The 12,794-nt window shown below is 68.6% G+C and overlaps 2 protein-coding genes across 2 annotated transcripts; one reads left to right on the top strand and one right to left on the bottom strand.

Annotated features, from left to right (window-relative positions):
- Positions 1–2,337: 2,337 nt before the first annotated feature.
- On the top strand, positions 2,338–4,949 carry PERCC1 (proline and glutamate rich with coiled coil 1). Its single transcript, XM_086691656.1, has 2 exons — positions 2,338–2,462; positions 3,553–4,949. The coding sequence occupies exon 2, from the start codon at positions 3,599–3,601 to the stop codon at positions 4,373–4,375; it is 777 nt and encodes a 258-aa protein (XP_086547782.1). The 5' UTR covers positions 2,338–2,462; positions 3,553–3,598; the 3' UTR covers positions 4,376–4,949.
- Positions 4,950–5,055: 106 nt separating this feature from the next.
- CCDC154 (coiled-coil domain containing 154) lies at positions 5,056–11,976 on the bottom strand. Its single transcript, XM_086691837.1, has 17 exons — positions 11,967–11,976; positions 11,644–11,908; positions 11,356–11,545; positions 11,213–11,259; positions 10,839–10,934; positions 10,273–10,396; positions 8,726–8,827; positions 8,518–8,646; positions 8,311–8,438; positions 7,942–8,068; positions 7,722–7,859; positions 6,631–6,750; positions 6,469–6,545; positions 6,085–6,202; positions 5,720–5,806; positions 5,295–5,482; positions 5,056–5,199 (listed from the first exon to the last, which is right to left on the bottom strand). Exons 1-17 carry the CDS (start codon positions 11,974–11,976, stop codon positions 5,073–5,075), a joined length of 2,073 nt encoding a protein of 690 aa, XP_086547963.1. The 3' UTR covers positions 5,056–5,072.
- Positions 11,977–12,794: the final 818 nt, after the last annotated feature.

The raw sequence follows: 12,794 nt of genomic DNA, 5'->3' as shown, positions 1-12,794 counted from the left end.
TCCAAAACGGCCCCCAATCCAGGTGCCTGCAGGGGAGAGCCGTTTGCTTGCGTATCCCGGATTCGAGGCCCCTACGTTCCACCTTCAAAGCCGGCAGTGACCCTGCTTCTGTGGTCACGTCTCCCCTTCCAGCCCTGAGCTTCCTCTCTTGTAGGGCCCCCGCGATGACCCTGGACCCACAGGATCATCCACAATCACGTCTGCAGGGTCCCTTTGCCACGTGGAGTGACATGCCCACAGTACCCCGGGGATGACGGCGGGGCTGTCCGTGGGGCCAGCCAACCATGGGGGTGCCAGCTCCCTGTGGCCTGGGCCTTTCCAGGCTGTCCTCTCTGCTGGATCCCCTGCGCTTCCCATGGACAGGCCGAGTGAGCTGTGGTCCCATCGGTGCCAAGCAATTGGCTTCACGAAGGAGGCCAATCTCTGGTCACAAGGGCTGGGACTTCCTCGAGGGCAGGGCCACGCCTCACCTTGCTCAGAGCCTGGGGCAGGGCGCCCATGAGGACTGGAGGCTCCACCCAGACGGCACTCCCCTCGGGTCCCCGCAGCCCACCTTGGTCAACTGAGTGGGGTGGGCGCCGGCACCAGCTGACCCCCTTCCCGGGCCCGGGCCCCAGTCCTTCCCGACGAGCTGCAGGGGACACTGCGGCTCCAGTCCGGACACCTGGTGAGCCCCTCCCTGGGGTCCTGGGCTGTCCCAGAGGGCTGCTGCTGGACTGTGCTGGGCCACCCCACAGCAGACTGAGGTCCAAATGTAGACTGGACTCACGACACGGACCGCCCGGGGCCTGGCGTCACCCCGGTCAGTGAACACAGGCCGTAGGGAGGCCTGCAGCCTTCCCCTGGCATGCGTAGGGGCCCTGCCTCCGGTGAACCACCTGCTTGCGGGATGTTGGCAGCTCCGTAGGTCTGCCCCTGCCAAGTCACCGGCCTGGCCCGGGGGGATGGCTTCGTTTCCCTGAGTCCCCCAGAGCTGGGGGTTCTGACCAGGGGCTCCTGCACTGGGCCCTCCAGGTGCTTGGGAAATGACCAGCAGCAATCACCCACGGCCCCCACTTGCAGGAAAGGCCTGGGTCTGTGCCCACACCCCGTGTGTAACGGGGTGCCACTGGATGGGACGGGGGCTGTCCCCTGCCTGAAGGGAACGGAGCCTGGAGCGGAGGCCAAGGGCCCGGGGAGGACGGGAGGGCATCGTGACCCTCCCAGGGAGCTGGAAGGGACATTAGGGGCCAGGTGCATGCCGGGGTGGGAGGGGGCCGCTGTCCTGTGCTCAGAACCTGGCTGGCCCAAAGCAGTGGTGGCTTTGAGCCGTGGCAGACGGGACCCTGGAGTCCTCCCAGCAGGCAGTGTGGGGGAGCTCCAGGGGAGCAAAGCACCCGGCAGAAGCTGTCTCTGGTCCACCGGAACCTCGGAACGGAACTTTACGTGGAAACGGGGTCTTTGCAGATGTTACGAATATGAGGTCAGACTGCAGCCCAGCGGCCCCCGAATCCAACGATGGGCGTCCTTGTAAGAGGGGAGGAAATGGGACGTGGCCCTGTGTGGATGGCGGCAGAGGCTGCCGGGACTCAGTCACCGCCAAGGAGCGCCGCAGCAGACGGTGGGGGAGAAGCGTGGCACGGGTTCCCACCCGCAGTTTGGGTGACTGACTACGGGGGGGCCCCCGGACTCTCGGGCAGCACCACGCACAGTCCCCCTGGGGCCTTGCTGATGGTGTAACCCGAGGGGGGGGAGCACGCTCCACGGTGGGGGTGCGGTGGGGTGGGCGCCAAGCCCCCCAGAAAAAAGCTTGGCACCAGGGAAAGAGTGGTCATCTCAGCTTGGACCCTGGGGGTGAAGCCCTGTGTCGGGGGTGGGGCAGGGACACGCCTGCAGCTGTGGGACATGGGAGCCGGGGGAGGGGGCCGGGATGTGGGGCCCCCGGGGGTCCTGCTGGGGGAGGGATGAGACTGCTCACAGGGCCAGCGAGGCCTGGCGGTTAGAGGGGGCTGAGTGGGGGTTCCAGGGCCGCCCCCCCCCCCCCCGCATGAGGCCACCACGGGGGCTGGTGGTCCCGCAGCTTCCTCTGCCGGCCTGCAGCGCCGTTTACCCAGAGAACTGCCCGGGCAGGATGTGCGCTGGAGAAGGGCTACTCCAGAAGTCAAAATAGCATGAAATTTAATTTTCCGCCTATTTGACAAAGCTTGGTCCGGGTCCCAGTCGGTGGCGGAGATAAGGGCCCTCAGCCCCGGGTGTGAGCCAGCTGGGCCTGCGGCAAACACTCCACGGTCCCCGGGCAGGTTGAGGCTCCCCCCGCGGGGCCCTGGTTGCCGGGCGCTAAAGCAAACGGGCTCTATTTGCCCAGTCTGCGATGACAATGCAGTCGCCAAATATTTGCCAGCCCGGCCGGCCTCGGAGCGCAGCTATAAATGCTGGAGCCCAGGTGGAGGCGGGCCCGCCCCGCGGGAGCTGCAGGCCTCCAGGTAGGAGCCCCACCGGGTGGCGTGGCGGGCGGGATGCGGCCTCCCCCCCCTCCCCGGGAAGGCTGCGGGCCCTTCCCGCCAAGTGGGCTGTGGGGACCACCCACCAGGGGCCACGGAGGTCGGTTGGGGGGTGGGAGGGCGGCGCTGAGGCACAGGGGTGCGGCTGAAGGAGGAGGAGCCCAAGGAGCCCAAGCTGGGGCCACGGGACCCCTGGCAGGGAGGAGCCACAGCACAGCATGGCCCCTGCCCTCCCCAGGCCCGCCTGGCCCTGAGTGACACCCAGCCTCCCTGGGGTGAGGGTTCTGACCACCTGGGGACCCCCTTCTCCCTCTCCCCACGTCACCCTCCCTTTCTGTGCTTTGCCAGGAGGCAAAAGGGCTCACCACCTGCCTGCCCGCTGCGAGGGCACCACCCCCCGGGGGGTGACCGCTCCGAAGCTCAGAGTCAACCCCCTTTGGCATCAGGCCAGGGAGGGCCAGCACCTGCCCCCCCCCCACCTCCTCAAACTCCACCCCACACCTTCCCTGCCTCCTGCTGACCTGCTGACCCTGTCAAACCCCAGGTGCCCGGCCAGGGAGCAGACAGATGAAAGCTTGGGACCCATCAGACAGCATGGGAGAAACAGCACCCAGCTCTGAGCCTCCCCTAAGCCCCCGAGGCCCCCCGAAGCCATAAGGGCTCTGGGCCCTGGACCCAGCGGGCTGGCCGAGGCAGTCAGGCCCAGTTCCCGGGCTCAGTGTGGGCATCTTGGGGGCCCCCCTGCCAGCACCTGGGTAGATGCCACCTCGGCGGGCCTGTCCCATCAAGAGCCAGGGCGATTCCATGCTGGGACCAGGGCTCTGCTCCCCTGGGCTGGCACTCCCCTCGCCTGCCACCTGCCCCATCTCCACGGTCCCAGCAGAGCCACCTCTACACCCCTTAGCTTCCTGGTCCCCACCCCTGCGATGCCCACCGCCCATGGTGCCCACGGTCCCAGGCTCTCTGCGAACCTCACCAGCTTCTGAGCAGGACACCTTCTGTAAGCACCAGTGTGGCTGCAAGGCCTGGGGACCTGACGGTCGACCTGTGCTCTCTCCGCCTCCCTCCCCAGCTGCACCTGCTGCCCCAGAGTCCCCAGAAGCTCGGGCCTTGAGGAGATGGCCGCAGGCGTGATCCGGCCTCTTTGCGACTTCCGGCTGCCCCTGCCCACCCACAGGCCCTTCCTGCCCTCAGACCCGGAGCCCCAAGAGACTTCTGAGGAGGAGGAGGAGGAGGAGGGGGAGGAGGGGGAGGAGGGGGAGGAGGAGTTGGAGGGGGCGGGGCCAGAGGGCCGCAGCCCAGCCCCCCAGGCCTCAGGCTGGGCCCCAGAAGCAGCCTCCCGGGGTCCCAGCAGCCCCGAGAACCCCCTGCAGCTGCTGCGCTTCTCCGAGCTCATCAGCGGCGACATCCAGCGGTACTTTGGCCGCAAGGACAGGGGGCAGGACCCGGACACCCGTGACATCCGTGAGGACGACAGCTCAGCCCAGGGCCTCCGCTGTGCTGACCTGGTGAACCGGGCTCCGGGTGGGCCCCCCGGTGGCGAGGAGGCTATGGAGCCCGGCGTCCTCTCCCCGAGGGGTCCCGAGGGGCAGGCACGCGGGCTGGGGCCCCTGGCCGAGCTCTTTGACTACGGGCTGCGGCAGTACTCAGGGCCCGGGGCCCCGGCCGGCCGCCGGCTACGGCTGGAGCGCAAGTACGGCCACATCGTCCCCATGACCCAGAGGAAGCTGCCGGTCTCCTTCTGGGAGGAGCCGGCGCCCGGCCCCCTGGGCCTGCTCCGCCCCGGCACGCCCGACTTCAGCGACCTGCTGGCCAGCTGGTCTGCGGAGACCGGCCCCGAACTGCCCGGCGGAGGCCCCCAGACCCTGGATGGGGTACAGCTAGCCGAGGCCTAGCGAGTGGGCCGGGGTCGGGGGTGGGGGGCGGGCTGGAGCAGCAGGCGTCTGGACTGTCACTGCTCTCTCGGAGGAGCCCCTGGGGCCCCCCAACCATGGTGGCAGCCAGCAGAACGAGCCAGCTCAGGTCGGGACTTGGCAGGCCCAGGGAGTCGGCCCCCAGCAGAGGCCCCCCCGGGCAGGAGCCGCAGCCCCTCAGAGGTCGTGTGCTCAGGGGGTCTACACACTGTGCCTGGCTCTGGGCGAGGCCGTTCGCCACCCAGACATCCCTGAGGCCCCAGGTGGGCAGCAAAGGGCAGCTGTTTCCACCACCTGCCCACCGCCCGGTCCTGGGGCTGCCCCTCCTTGAGGCCCCGAGGCAGGTGGCAGGGCCAGCCACGTGGGAGGGAAGAGCGAGGGCCTCCTTGGAGGCGGGAAGAAAGGGCACTCCCCGAGCGTGGGAGCAAACGCGACATTCGCTCCCCAGATCGGGGCAGGGGGAGCTGCTTCCTGTGCTGGCCACCGCGCGGGCGTGACCCAGGGGACCCCAGACCCGGGCCAGCTGGCCCTCAAGGAGGCCTGCAGTGAGTGGCTGGGGCCCCGGGACGCCACGGCCGTCGGCAGGAAGGCCCAGGAAAGCCCTGGGTGGAGGGCTCACTGGGCTCGCGCTCCTGGGGGAGGGGACTCTGGACTCCGACAGCAACAGGAGCTGGCACGTTTATTTCCGGGAAAGGGATGCGGACGTGAGCGGGCGGGCGGGCTCCTGGCAGAGGGACCTCTCCGAGACCACGCTCGCCCTCCGCTGCGCCACCCGGCTCATGAGGACCGCCTTCCACTGCAGCCACCTGCCGGGAGACGCGGCTCACGCCTGCTGACCTCGGGGCCTCCCCGGCACCACCCTGACCTGGAGGGGTCTCCAGAGGGCGGCTTCCCTGCCCACCTCACGGCCTGGTACACGCCCCAGCAGTTCATGGGGACCGCCTCTCCCGGGGCCGCGTCCTTGATGAAAAACCGCTGCCTCACCAGGGACCCGAGGACCCTCCTGCTGCCCAGCGTCAGCGCCCACGGGCCCTCCTCACTCCACAGCCGCACGACGCTCTCACGCAGGCTGGCCAACTCCTCCGCGCGCTGCAGACAAGGGCACCGTGAGGAGGGGCCAGCGCGGGAACGCAGGAATCTGGCCACAGGGGGCCCGACAGCAGACGGGATTTATCTCCCTCTGGACAAACCAGGGTCTTATCTACCGGGAAACCCCGCTCAGGCCAGACACGCAGATGGACAGACATGGGGAAGGCCACAAAGCCAGAGGTTGTGCCGGGGAGGCGGGAGGGGGGGCAGGGTCCACGGAGGGGCCACCTCTCTCACCAGCTTGGTTTCTGTATTAAACTTGAGGTTCTGGATGGTCTTGTTGTCTTGGATGCTGTTCTCCAGTTTCATTATTTGGTTCTGAAACTAAACACGGCCCTCGTCTGTCGGGCGGGGCGAACCCTCGGGCCTGAGGCTGGCCCCTACCCCCGTCCCCCCGTCACTCAGGCAGGAGCTGGCCCGTGACATGTGGGATCTGGGGCGCGTCACTCAGCCCAGGGTTCAGCCGGCGCCTGTCACCGTGATTGCTGCCAGCCCAGCGTCTGGGGACTCTGGACAGGTGTCCCCGCTCAGGGTGTCTTGGTTCTGGGGCCTCCCTGGGGGCCCCTCTGCCGAGTGTGATGGGCACAGGGGCTCAGGGGTACCGTGACCAGCTTGCCCTGGATCTCCGCGATCTTGCACCCGGGGTTGCCCTCCCTGAGCAGCTGAACAGAGGACAGCAGAGAGGCCAGCTCCTGCCGCACGGCCCCGACCTCGAACTCCCTGTAGGAACAGGAGGGTCTGGGCGGGGGTCCCAGGCCCGGGGCGTGCAGAGGGAAGAGGGCAGGGCGTGAGGGGGCACCCAGCTTTGCCACCCCTCCAGCGGGAACTGGGGGGACCCCAGGGGGTGACAGAAGGCCAAGTGGAGGATGCGTGTGGGCTGCACCCGGTGGGGCCAAGCGCAGAGCCGGGGAGATGCGGGGGGCTGTGGGAGTAGGAGACTTGTGGACACGGCAGGGCCGTTCTGAGGCCAGGAGCTGGGGCCTCACCTGGCCTTGCCCTCGGCTGAGATCTTGAGGTCTGAGTCGCTCTTGTGGAGGACGCACTTGTCGGACACGGCCTCTATCTGCAGCAGAGGCAAGGTGGGCGGGCAGCCGGGGCGGCACAGCAGGGTGGGGTGGGGGGAGGCGGGGCGCCCGGCCCTCACCCACCTGCCGCGGCAGGCTGTCCACTCGCTCCCGCACCTCCCTCAGGTGCGCCTCAGCCTCCTTCTGACAGCGGACCAGGCCCTCCAGGGATTTCTGCTCTGAGCCTTCCCACTCTCTCTTTGCCTAGGACACGGCGGGGACAGGGAGGGGGGACAGATGGATGGACGGGGCCCACTGGAGCCAGAGTTGAACCCAGGCAGCAGAGAGCTCCGGAGGGGGCCGACTCTGAGCTCGTCCACCCAGTCAGCACACAGCCACTCTCCAGGGACCCGGGGACCCCGGGCAGGGCCCGCAGGCTGGGCAGAGCCATATCCGGAAGAAGGAGGCCTGGCTTGGCCCCGAGCCCGCCAGGAGTCAGTCAGCAAGGGCACAACGGGCAGCCTGCCCACACCTGCAGGGGAGGGGTCTCGGGAGGCCTGGGGGGGGGGGGGCCCGCCCCATAGCAGAAGGGTGGACATGTGGCCTTGGGAGGCTTGGGGGGCCCCGCCCCATAGTGGAAGGGTGGACGTGTATTCACAGCAGCGCCTTCCGTGGCCAGACCAGGGGGCGGTGCAGTGTCCATCAGCGGAAGAAAAGATAAGCTGGTCACACACTGTATGGGAGCATTTATAGGAAACGTCCAGAACAAGCAAATCCGCAGAGGCGGGCGTCAGATCAGCGGTCGCCAGGGGCCTCGGGGTAGGGAGTGACCCCTAGCCACACCAGGGCTTCCTCTGTGGTGACAGGAAGGATCTACGAGTTATGTGGTGGTTGTCCAACCCTGAATACACGAGCAGCCGCGATCCCCACCCTTTCCAAGGGTGGACGCTAGGGCGTGGGAATTAAAGGTCAACGACACTGTTACTAGAAAGAGGAAAAAACCCAAGGGCCAGGCCACCTTGCCGGCCCCTCTGGAATCCGCTTTGTGGTCGGGGCCACCATGGGCCTCGTGGACAGCAGCTGGGCAGGGGCGGGAGGTTTGGGACCGCCTGTCAGGCCTGCTTGCTCGGGCACTGGAGATGGCTGGGGCTGGGTGTGGGGTGCAGGTGACCCCCCTCTGCTCCGTGCTCCCCCCCCCCGCTCCTGCTCCGCGCTCCGCTCGGCTCCGCGCTCACCTCGCTCAGCCGAAGGCTCAGTGTCTGCTCCTGCAGGTCCAGTCTCCAGCTCAGAGCCAGGAAGTGGTCACTCAGGTCCTTCACCTGCGTCTCCAGCTCGGCCAGCGACACCTCCAGGGCCCGGCTCTTCTCTCGTTGCTGCGGGGCGCTGGGCTGAGTGCGGGCACCTGGGGAGGCGGGGGCCCCACGGGGAGACCGACCCGGGCCCCGCGGCCCTCACCAGCTCCAGCGCGCTGTGCACCTTCCGCTGGGCCAGCTCCCCGGCCAGCTGCACGGCTTTCAGGTCCTCCCGCAGGCAGGTGGCCAGCTCCCCCGCCCGGCTCTCCTCCAGGTGCCCCTTGACGTCCCTGGGGGTTGGTGCCCAGACAGACTGCCCCTCAGCCGAGGCTGCCTGCCCGCCGAGGCGCTGGGTCAAGGCGGAGGCCTGGCGGCGGGCTCCAGAGCCATCCGGGAGACCCGGGGAGCAGAGAAGGGTCACAGGGCCCACCAGGACGGGGGCTGTGTACAGTGGGGCACGCTGAGTCCTCCGTGGGGGGGACGGGAGCCCCCATCAGCGGGGGCGGGGGGAAGAAGGGGTTGGGACACCCACCGGGCCTTCTGCTCGGCCAGGAGGATGCGGCTCAGGGACACCTGATTCTGCCGTACGAACTTGGTCAGCTGGACCACGGCCCTGTCCAGGCCCCGGCACTGCTCCAGGAGGCGGCGTGCTTCCTGCTGCTGTGCGCAAGTGGCCCTGAGCCCAGGCGCCGGCCGGCCCGGCCCGGCCACCCCCAGCCCCTGCCCCCCTACTGCGCACCTCGCGCTGCCCCTGCAGGGCCCGGACGCGCTCCTCGGCCAGCTCCTGCAGCCCCCGCCACCTGCTGTCCAGCTCCTCCCGCAGGCTGCCCTCCGCCTTGAGCCGGGCGCTCTCCGAGACCTTCATCCTCTGTGGGGAGACCCGCCCCCGCCTGCCGTGAGTGGGGCTGTGGGGGACCTGGCCCGGCCGCAGGCCCGCGGGCTCCCACCTTCTCCAGGGCCAGGAAGCTCTTCTGCAGGAAGCCGCACAGCTTGGCCTCTCTCTTGAGGAAGCGGAGGCTCATCTCCTCCCCGAGCTTGGTCACCTGGGCCTGCGGGGGGTCAGCGCGGCCGCCATGGGGCCGGACCTCCCTCCTCGCCACGTCCGCCCCCGGCCCCCCTGCCATCTCGGACTTCTTTGCTTTCTTGCCCAACCGGGCCCATCACAGAGGGGGCTCTGGGTCCTGTGTCCCCCACTGCCCCCGAGCCTCGCAGAGCTGGGCCTACCGCACCCTCCTGAGGAAGGCCAGCGTGGCGGGCGGGGGCCACGCGTTCCCCCCAGAGCGCCAGGCACCAGGGCTGCGAAGGGTCTACAGGGTCCGGAACACACTTGGCGCTCGTGGTGACCACCAGATGCCACACCCAGGGAATCGCATCCTGAGCCGGGAGCCTCCGCGCGGGAAGCCGAGTAAGTACGGGAGCACTCCATGCTCCACGTTCGCACACATCCACACGCATGTGCGCACACAGGGACGTGCGTGCATAGACCACACACGCTCCGAGCTCCGGGCTCCTGCCCCCTCCTCCCTGCAGGCAGCTGTGCCCTGGGCCCCGCCAGCCTTGCCCCTGCACACGGGGCGCTCTGGAGCAGGTCAGCACACGGTCTCTGTGAGAGCCCAAGGGTCTGTGCCTCAGTCCGTCCGCTCTGCGGTTACAGCGCAAAAGCAGAAGCGGACGACAGTAAATGAGTGGGCTTTGCAGAACCAGGCGGAGGCCACAGGTTGCTGACCGGGCACCCGAGAGCGCTTGGGGAAGACGCGGGCGCTCGGAACCCGCCTGGCATGTCAGGAATCCGAGGGCCAGTGAGTGCCTCCCGGAGCTCCTGGCCGCAGCGGTGGGCAGGGTCTCGATGCAACCAAGACGCCACCTTCCCGAAGGGCAGAGGAAGGGAGGCCACCGAAGCTGGGCAGCCGAGCTATGTGGGCAGCAGCTGGGAGCACTTGGCCCACGCAGGCCCTGGTCTCTGTTTGCAGAGCCGAAGAGGCTGGGTCTGGAGACGTGCCTCCCGTGCCCTGCCCTGCCTCCCAGGGTCTCACGCAGCGGGGGCACCTGACCAGCCCAGGGCTGGGACCACGCCGGGAGATGGCCGAGAAAGGGGCTTCAGGGCTACGACGTCCTATGTCCTGATTTGGGTGCTGGTCACAGGAGGGGGGGGTGAGGGGCGGGGGCTAAGACAGGGCCACTGAGGTGTCATCTGTGCAGAAGGATGAGCTCGGTCTCAGCGCTTCCCAAATCGCAGCCCTGGGCCACGTGCGGCTACTGGGCATCTGGAACGTGGCTCACGTGACCGAGGGACCTAAAATGTTAGCTCATTTCCACAGACGAAGCCACCTGTGGCTGGTGGCCACCTACCGGACGGGGCAGGACCGTGGGGGGACCACGTGGGCCCAGTCACGTGGGCGGGGAGGACACGGGCTACAGGTGCAGTGGTCTCTTCTGACGGACCCTCCTGGTGGCAGCTCGCCTGGCTGCCCGGGCCCGGCCTCCCTCCTGGTACCTGCGTCTTGGCCACCTCAAGGTCTGCCCTCTGGCTCGCCTCCTCCTGGCTCTTCTGCAGACCGCTGCAGGCCGCTTCCCGGGACTGTTCCTCCTGCTCCAGCCTCCCGGCCAGCTCGGCCAACCTAGGGCAACGGCGAGGGTCACGGCAGCCCGGCCGGCCAGAGGGCCTGGCTGTGGGGCTACCGTGAACTTTTCGGGGCCTCCGGACACTGAGAGTCCCTCTCGAGGCCAGGCCTGCATCCGGGGGGGGCCCAGGCTGACCTATAGGCCACCTGGGCAAACACAGACAAGGATAAGCCGCTGACTTCCGCGTACCCATGCGGGGACGTGACAGCGGCTTGGATGAGTGTGACTGATGGGGAAGAGAGCGGTAGGGATTCTGGACCTAACTCTCTTTTCCCCACAGAGGGTCCGGGGGGGGGGTCCGAGCCCTCCACCCTGTCGACCAGCAGCGTGGCACCAAGGGCCAGGGGACGCCTTCCCTGCCTCGGTGCCTCCTACCCACGTGACCACACGTGGGAAGTTCAGAGCCGGCCCCCAAGGAGGGAGGCAGGCGGGGCCCACCTGAGGCTGGCCTCCTGCTCGGTGTCCTTCCGCTCAGAGTCCTGGAGCGCCTGCTTCCTCCGGACCTGTGTCAGGGCTTCCCGGACCTCCACCAGCCTGGCACGCAAGAGCCGCTTCTGCCTGGGGCCTGCCTGGCTCGCCCTTCTGGCCGCCTTTGGGGTTCATGTCCCAGCCCAGGGGCCCCGGCAACGGGTCTCCTGCCCTTTTCTCTGCAGGTGCCACGGCCCATGCAAACCCAGACTTCTCGGGCTGGGCCGTGGATACACGCTGCTTACCAGAGCGAGGCGACCGGGACCCCAGGTTCCCGCCCCAGCCGCCGCTTTCCCAAAGCCCCTGACCTCCCCGCTGGGGCCCAGGCCATCGGTGTGGGGTACCTCCTGTCCAGGGCCTGCATCTGGGTCTGGTTCTGGGGGCTAGGAAACTGGAAGGAGGAAGGGCAGGCTGAGCCTCACAGCACGGCCGGGACCCACAGGGGCCGGGGAGCCCCGCCCGGGGGTGGTGACGGCGGGCAGCTGACCTCGAGGGCCTCCTTCTCGGGGGCCCGGGCCACCCGCCGTAGGTCCTGCTGAAGCTTCTTCAGCTCCGAGTCCTGGAGTTGCACGCAGGCCCGCAGCCGGAGCATTTCCCGGAGCAGGCTCAGCATGGCCGGCTCACAGCGGTCCCCGTGTTCCCGCAGGGACACCACCTCGGCCTGCAGGTCGGCCACCCTGGCCAGGGCGAGGAGCAGGCTGAGTCGGGCCGCGTGTGCCGGGGGTGGGGGCGGTAGGCAGCGTGGCTCTCCCTCCCTGGCTCCACACGGGCTCACCACTGCTCCAGCTGCTTCCAGGGCTTAGGGGGATCCTGCTCGGGGACGGATGTGGCAGACGCCAGGTGGCAGGACTCATACCTCTCGGAGATCTCCTCCAGACTCAAGAGCCCGGGGCTGGCCAGCTCCTCCTCCAGGGAGAGCCCCAGGTCCCCCAGGGTGATGGTGCTCGCCTGGGAGGGGGGCGAAGCCCCGGATAAGGGGTGGCTAGCGGCCAGCTCTGTGAGAAGGCGACCTCTGCGCCGGCGAAGGCCCCCAGGTGGAGCTCAGGATGACAGGGACTGAAATCCCTGTCCGCTGAGCTCAGTGTCCACTGCGCTCACCTCCACCCATCCGGCTGAGTCACCCAGCGCAGCCCCGGCTGGGCTCGGCTCGCGCTGCCCCAGAGAGACCGGAGCCTGAGGACACACGGCACTAGGCAGCAGAAACGGGGCAGTGCTCTGCCTGCCCAGTTCCAGAGGGAGCCCCCGGGCAGCGAGGCGACCTGAGGGGTCAAGGAATTAGTGCCGTCCCGGGTGGCCCACACTCCTGCCCTCCTGGCTCGGCCCCCGTTGGTACCAGGCTCACCCGACACGGCTTCACCGGCAACCACCGTCCGTGGCCTCAGCCGCTGCCCAGAGGCCCCGGGCCTCGCACCAGGGCGGCTAGACGGAGGCAGGGAAGGCCTCGGGGGGCACCCACCCTCGCGTCTCTCCTTCCGATCCAACAGCAAGGTAGACAGAGCCGCACAGCAGCAGGGGCTCTTCCGGAACCGTCTTTTCGTCACCAGAACCTTCGCACGTCACGGCCCAACTGCCAGTGGAACTCGGGCCCTCAACTCTCCCGGCAAGGCCTTCCCAACTGCCTGTTCCCAGAAAGACCCGAGAGGGCACCATTCAGCCGGCCAGGGCCAGGGCAGGGAGTGGCTGCTGGCCTGTGGGTCAGGAGCAGGGACCCCAGCGGGCCCCAGGTGGGAGGGACAGGCGGGGGCATTCTCCGGCCAGCCGGTCAGAGAAGGGGTTGTCCGGGACAGATAGAACAGGCAGAGGCACGCGGCCGGAGCAGGAGAAGGTGCGGGCCGCAGGCGCGGGCTGCGCGCGGGCTCCAGGATCCTCGTGGCCACAGTAAGAAAGCAAACAGAGGCGGCTGCAGCGTTTCCATGGTGCATTTTA

The sequence above is a fragment of the Puma concolor genome, chromosome E3 (genome assembly GCF_028749965.1).
Source record: "Puma concolor isolate L17-30 chromosome E3, mPumCon1.1.hap2, whole genome shotgun sequence".
Taxonomy (NCBI): domain Eukaryota; kingdom Metazoa; phylum Chordata; class Mammalia; order Carnivora; family Felidae; genus Puma; species Puma concolor.
This window is presented reverse-complemented; position numbering and strand designations above follow the sequence as displayed.

Bases quoted from the DNA above. Each gene is read 5' to 3' on its own strand.
- CCDC154 (XM_086691837.1), bottom strand. The intron at 8,647-8,725 runs GTGGGAGCCCGC...GTCTCCCCACAG, and splicing joins GCTTCCTGGCCCTGGAGAAG to AGGATGAAGGTCTCGGAGAG. The intron at 8,439-8,517 runs GTGCGCAGTAGG...ACTTGCGCACAG, and splicing joins CCCTGCAGGGGCAGCGCGAG to CAGCAGGAAGCACGCCGCCT.
- PERCC1 (XM_086691656.1), top strand. From the start codon at position 3,599: ATGGCCGCAGGCGTGATCCGGCCTCTTTGCGACTTCCGGCTGCCCCTG.